At 49.2% G+C, this 6997-nt stretch overlaps 1 protein-coding gene across 1 annotated transcript in view; it reads right to left on the bottom strand.

Annotated features, from left to right (window-relative positions):
* Positions 1–10: 10 nt before the first annotated feature.
* The window catches only part of SNAPC4 (small nuclear RNA activating complex polypeptide 4), a 29284-nt gene continuing 22297 nt past the window's right edge, over positions 11–6997 (bottom strand). The window contains exons 21-24 of the mRNA XM_077835939.1: positions 6358–6385; positions 3556–5696; positions 1489–1630; positions 11–405 (exon numbers count right to left, since the gene is read on the bottom strand). Coding sequence (XP_077692065.1) covers positions 1508–1630; positions 3556–5696; positions 6358–6385 — 2292 coding nt within the window. The 3' untranslated portion in view covers positions 11–405; positions 1489–1507. The remainder of the gene's footprint in view (positions 406–1488; positions 1631–3555; positions 5697–6357; positions 6386–6997) is intronic.

Here is a 6997-nt window from a genome sequence, read left to right as displayed (position 1 = left end):
AAGACTCATGTTCTGAACTGGGGGACAGACATTTATATAAATAGGCTCCAACACAAAAAACATAAACAAGCATTCATTTTTAACGCCTGTCTCCAATAGTCTTCTCCCACCTTTGTCCGTGCTGCTGCCAGATTGTAAGCGTGTTAGAACAGAATCAGTCTGTGTCAAAGTGGGTGGGAGGGGAAGGAAAAAAAAAAAAGAGAGAGAGAGACTTCCGTCTCTAACTTTCCCAATTAGTGGTTTTAAACGAGAACTGTAGTAATATACAGACTTGGGAAAAACAGTGCAACCATTTTCCTCTCTTCCCCAGGACTGCGGAGTCAGTTTATTTGAAGTGTCACTGGTTGGTAGTGCAAGGAACAGCTGCTATTGCCACGTCTGAAAGCAAGCTTCATTCAGAGACTCCTGTAATAAGGACACATTCACCTCTCATTAGTCACAGGACAGTTTCTGAAGCCATTTAAGAAAAGAATCAAAAAGAAACGAGAACAACTCCATGAACTGAGGAGGGATCAAGACAAAAAAAATCTTTGCACTTATTCGGTACCTGTCAACCCAAAGTTGGTGGTGTTTTTTACGATGATCAGACCACAGCACACCTGTGCAGTATGGTGTTAGCCCTGTGAATACAGGCAGGGAAACCGCTTGCCCTGCAGTGTCTCTATGGTAGAGACACAAAAAGAATCTGACTCCCCAGATCCTCTGAGAGCTAAACAACACTCCTTTTGCCCTGTAGCGGCTTGTGGGTTATCTTACTCCTGTTAGAAACACTGCCTGCTGGAGCCCATCTTCTGCACTCTATTTAAAAATCCACCAGTCTGGCCACTGAGAATTTAAAAATAAACAGCTGCCATTGCTAGCGTAGGACCTACAGTATCTTTGCTCCACTGTTGCAGAGCCGGCCAGACATCAGACAAAAGCAGCCAAAGTGAACCCCCACCACCAGAACTCTGCTAAGGCCATCAGCAAGGGGCACACAGCAGCCGGGGTACAGAGAAGACACTGGGACAATGTTTAGGCTCTGCAGCAGGAGTCAATAGCTTTAAAGGCATCCTTCAAACATTCCTCTCCCCAAGAGCTCACTCCTCCTCACCTGAACAGTCATCTTTTTTTGTTGTTAAACTTGTCTTATCTTAGCAACCAATCGTGCAAAACTATCAGTTGCAGTGCATTATCACCAATTCTTACCACGGACTGCAAGGACTCTGGGCTGTTGAGTCCATATGACAGTGAGTGGGCCTTTGTCTCTAAAGCACTGTATAAATGTAGCATGTCTTATAATTACGGTCTTTACAGATCACGGCTAAACAAGTGACTTCAGACCTGCATGCCCACAGGGAAGGCAAGACAGGCCTGTTTCAAACCACTGCTGTAGGCCTTGCGTCATGATTCCCAGGCTATTTCTAAGGTGTGCCTCACAAAAAAAAGAGTCTCTCCAGGTCTCTCTCCTCAAGCTAGAAATAACAGCTTCATAGCGGAGTTACTAACATTTCTCCCCATGCTTCTCTCACGTCTGCCTCCTCCTCTTCCTGAAGCGAGCACTTCTCCTGGTTCGCAGAACTCTGGCCTCACCCACGTCAGCGCAGGAGCCTGAGACGGACTGCACAGCGGGCACTTCAGCTCCAGCACTCTGCAAAATAACCAGTGACAGGGCATGACTGCAGGCGGAAGATACCTGGGACCGCAGGAAAGACCAGAACCCCCTCACTCCCCACAAATCATTCAGGGATTCTGGCAAGGCTGAGAAGGAATGGAACGAAAATAGCACTCCCTTTATTCCCAGATCATTAAAAGCACAAAGCGATGCCTGTTCCCCTCGATCACACAGACGTGCCAGACAGCATGTGTTCTCCAACAGTGAGGAATATTACATACAGAGTGCAGTAAAAATACATCTAGCCAATGCTTGGGTGTTTCCTCCTGGGGACAGTGATACTGCAAGGGTTCAAGCTGGAGCCTTGCTTTTACAGCAGCTCCCTGGCTCACAGCCTCTGCCTGGCTGTGTGGGAACGATTCCTCCTCCCACACATGATGCTTTTGCCACTGCTGCTGGGGGTCAGGCCGGGGCCCTGCTGAACAAGGGGCTCCAGAGTCTCTCAAAGTGAAAAACTCTTCCCCACCCTGGTGCAGCCACCTGGACCGCGCGCACGTTCTAGTAGGTAAAGGGAATCTAGTCTGACTTCTCCCCAACAGCCCCCCTGCTGCTGAAAAGAAGTCACTCTGACTGGATGAAGGTGGATGTGTAGCAGGACCTGCAAGTCTTCGCCCACACCTAGAGCAATTTGGGAGCTCCTGCTGGGTATGACTCCCTGTGCTTAGCACCCCTGTATCTGAGCTTTTGGGGCTGACGCAGGGGGCAAGCCTAGCTGCAGGTTCTTCTCTGAGGAGAAGGGGTGAAGCCGGCATTATTCTAACACCCTTCAAACTGCCAGCTCCATGAAGAGAGCATCATTGGTCATACTGGGGGAGAGGGCATCTTTGATAGCACTTCTAGGAAGGGACCGCTGGTAGCAACATAGGAACAAATGAATGAGGAACAGGAGGGCCCGAGAACGAAGGGGTGGACAGTGACTATGCCTCAGTGTTACGGAGCTTCAGCAGGAATTTCTCTCCCCCTCAAAACCCCTTCCATCAGACAGGCATACAAGCACTTGGAAAACCATAGTCTAGTTACATATGTCACTGTGGAATAGGGACCTCACATTCTACATGGGGACACAGGTGCTCTTCCCCTTACATTGTGGATAGGTAACACAGTGGTCTTTGCATCTCCAGGATGTAAGGAAATCTCAGACACACCCAAACCTGCTAACCCAAGCTTTCCTGGGAGAGGTAAACAACTACAGGTCTTCCCTAAGCATCTTTTCTGCTTTGCCCTACTGTAGTATCCACCAGCACAAGCCTAAAGGAGGAGTTTTATGGGAAACACCACCAATTCTGTAAACAAGAGCTTTGAGAATAGGTTAAGAAACAGGGTTAGAAGTTAGAGGATCATTTGTGTTTTAACACTATAAAGAGAATTTAAGGGACTGGAAGATATAAAGAGATCGCAACCAAGAAATGCACTATTGCGAAACAAAACCAACTTCTGTGCCGTCATGGCTTCCAAAAGCCCTAACCAAACTCTCCAGATTCCTCCTGACAACATTCTACAAAGCAGCTCTGGGGTTTACACCTGCAGCCCCGTGAAAATCTGCGGGTACTGTAAACTAACCTGAGCTTCCTATTTAACAGGCCCAGAGACACTGCACTGACTATGCTGTACCTACTGACTGGGTGCTCCGGGGAAGAGGGCTTTGGCATGGGTGGAAAAGAGTGGTGCATAATCCAGCTCTAACATGTTGCATGGGAGCTTGATCTTTATTAGGGGAGGCTGGGGAAGTCATCCGACTTGGCTAGGCATTGTGTGAAATAGGGAAACTTTCTCCTAGTTTTCAACACGTAAATCCATGCTTATTCAAAAAGGAAAAAACCGTTAGTTACGAGCCAAATCCTAGCCTCACCAAATCCAATGGAAGTTTTGTTATTAACTCCAATTCAATGCTTTGACTTTACCTGATGGGTGATGTCAGCATCCTCACTCCCGGGGACAATGCCAGCTGTGCTATCCAAAGGTACTTTGGCGGGTTCTTTCCCACAGCTTTCTGCCTCCATCAGTTCCTTATCAGTAGGGGACTCCTCTTCGTCACTCTCTGAACTCTGCTGCCAGCTACTGGAGAGAGTCGTAGTCACTGTGGGAGGAGGCAGAGTTGCTAGGACAGCTGGGAGAGTAAATGCTGCTAAAAACCTGGCTTTTAACAGGAGATAGGCAGGGTTATCGCCAAGTTTCTGCCACACCAGCTGTCGGACAGCAGGCAGATCAGCCCCTGTACCCCCATCCCTGCGCTCCTCAGAGGTCCTGAGGCACGACACACGCTGCTCCAGCGTCTTCTTCTGCAGAAGCAGCCTGGAGAGCGTTTTCAAGTTGCACAAGAAAGGTGGAAAGTAAGCCAAGCTGGTTTCCAATGGGGCCACCGGGATGCCCCGCTTCCCTCTCAGCCACTCCTTCACCAAAGCCTCATCCTCAAGGGAGAGAAGGCTGACGTCCAGGAGGTTCTTTTCGGCATTGGGTGTGGGCAATCCAGGGGGGTTATCCACGTTTGGGGTGCTCTGTGGCTTTGGGAAGATAGGCCTGTTCCTTGTTACCTGTGCACCAGGAGAGTCCGAGTTCTCTACTATGTTGTTACAGGCCAGAAGCCGATCCGGCCTTTGCACCAGGCTCCCTTCCAGCAGGACTTTTGGATTGGAGGCAACCCCGGTGAGCATATTGCAGTTACTGCTCTCACCTGTGCCAGGGAGACTTGGCAAGCAGAGCTGGTCAGCCCACGGAGTGCTTGCAGGAGGCTTCACTTGGGGCAACAACACAGGGCTGGGGTGCAGAGCTGCTCCTTCATCTGGAAGGCTCATTGGAGTTGCACTCCTCTCTCCAGAGGAGTTGGATATCCTCGAGAGGCTGTTTAAAGAGGCAGGAGCTGGAGGAGTCACGCTGGGTGAGCTGTGCCCAGGATCCAAGGAGGTTATGGATGAGGGACGAGTGGAAGGGTTTAAGCAAACAGTCTTCCCTGAGGGTGCCCCTTCCACTAACTGTGGGCTCAGCACTTGTGCACCTGTGCACCTGATGGAAGGGTGACTTGCTTCGGCTGGCATCAGCGGCACTCTTGGGGCAGAGGTCTCTCCAGTCCGACTCTGATTTTTGGCAGCACTGCCTATGATCCCAGCTGCGGGCTGCTTCCCTTGGCTGTGAACACTCACCAATGCTTGTACAGAGGTGGGGATCAAACCTTGTGGTGTTACCACCCAGGTGATGGGCATGATGTTCTTGGGAACCACATGAGACCCCCTCTGGGGAGCTAGGATAGCAGGCAACAGATTGATAGCATTCTGCTGTGATCTGACCAGGGCTGGGGCACAAGTCGTGGATGTGGAGGGAGAGGTTTCCTTGGGGCCTGACTTCATGGCGGCAGGGTTCAGAGAAATGGCTGAAGACGGCATCAATGCAATCTGATGCGGCACAAAGGCATGGTTTTGCAAGACTACAGGTGCTGAGCTGCCACCAAATGCTTGAGCTTTCTTGCACCCCTGGGACAGGCCATTCTCCCCTGCACCCATAGGTCTGTCCTGAGAAGCCTCGCCTTTGGACACATCTCCCAAAGCTGCCTCATTGAGCTCTCTCTTGGATTTTGCTCTCCTCTCGGAGGAGCAAGCGCTCTCTGCGGAGTCTGGGACTGGAGATGAATGGCTTCCGACAGGTTTGGGAGAGGGGACAGGAGCCACAACAGGAGTAAATGCAGGTAGGGGCACTGGTGCACACGCTGCCTGAGCATTCCTGCTACCTGCCAGCCCAGCTGTCGGAGGCTCACTTCCTCTTTGTGGGGCAGGAATTACCTGCTGCACAGGGTGCTGGATTATCACAGAGGGCGAAACCAACACCTGGGGGGCAAGAATCACTGTTCTCTGCAAAGCTTTCTTAGCCCTGGACTCCCGCAGCCTTTTCTCCCTCAGTAATTCTGAGACTGTTTTAGGCTTTTGCCTGGGAGTGGGAAGAGCAGGGACACCTGCCGAAACAGCTGCAGGGTTCTCCTTTGCTTTTAAGGCGATGGGTCTTCTGGCTCTTCCCTTTCCTGCGGCCTTCTGGGAGCGGGACTGTGCTGGCAAGCCTGCAGAAAGAAGAGATTTTAGCAATGCTTTCAAAGCCAAAATGAGGCTTTAAAAGTCACTCTCTAGCTATTAAACCATAGGGTAAGCAACACACAACTACCATTCATGCTAAAAGGGAGCTCCGGGGGATGCTATGACAGAAAATGGATCGAATCAGCCCTGTTCTGAGGACCTCAAAAAAAAAAAAAAAAAAAAAAAGGAGTGACATACTTGAACCCCAGTAATGAGGAGTGAATGTAACTATCGTCCCAGGAGTCATGGGCGGTGCTTACTGGCAGTATTATATACCATTGAAGCGAACACCCACTCAATCAGGTCAACATAACAGCAGCATTCAGTATTAGACCGTGCCCAGGTGCTCTGCCAGAACACCTAGCCTTCAACAGTATTACCGTGCTAATGCCCAGAGATGATGTCACAGTATTGTTGGTCACCCTGTCCCTCCAGAATCTTTGCCCTTCTTTATTAAGTGGCATCTTTCTATGGCCAGTAATTGAATGATCAAATACAACCAGCTTAAAAGCTACCAGAGAGTAAAATTTAAAGTGATTTTGTTCTTGAGGCTTTTATCAGATTAGATGAAGAGTTATATTAACCAGGATTAACTAAGCACAAGTCCCTGTACATTGTGAAAATAAATGGAAGTGTTCGGGTAGGTACCTGAAGAGTTCTTGGAACTGCAGGAGGGCTGCAAAAAACAAAAACAGACATGAATTATGTTCTTGGGATATCTAGAGATCAGAGACATGGCACTGAAGTAGAGGGGACTCATATTGTGGATATATCATTTCTCCAGATGTTTCTGGGAGAGCTTTTACTCCTGCAGGAAAACATGATTCTGGCAGCTATGCATTGGTGCATCGCAGGAAAATATCCTCAGGACACTGAAAATATATGTCAGAAGTGGACCCCAACAAAACTAATGATGTCAGTAGAGTTGTGCATGTCTGATTTCTCTTATCTTCCCTTCTACTGACACCACATGCCTCTTTTGGAGAGTTTGAGCAGCAGGTCCACAGGACTTGGCCTAGAACAGTAGTCAGAACTTCTGGTAAGAGACACACAAACAATCCTCTTTGGTAGATGATGTTGTTCTTGGAGCCAGCTAGCAACACTTGAATCATTCAGCCACAGAGCATCAGCTCATGAAGGCAAGGGTCCAGCTGACCCTTTCATTATTGTGAACACCAACAGCAAAGACATCTTCACTATTTCCCCATTACCTCCCAGACCCTACTGCAATACAGATAAATAAGTGTTTCACTGCCTGCACATAGGGTATGGAGGGGATGTGTGGGAG

This window comes from Eretmochelys imbricata, chromosome 16 (assembly GCF_965152235.1).
Source record: "Eretmochelys imbricata isolate rEreImb1 chromosome 16, rEreImb1.hap1, whole genome shotgun sequence".
Taxonomy (NCBI): Eukaryota; Metazoa; Chordata; order Testudines; family Cheloniidae; genus Eretmochelys; species Eretmochelys imbricata.
The sequence above is the reverse complement of the archived record's forward strand: the minus strand, read 5'-3'. Positions and strand labels throughout refer to the sequence as shown.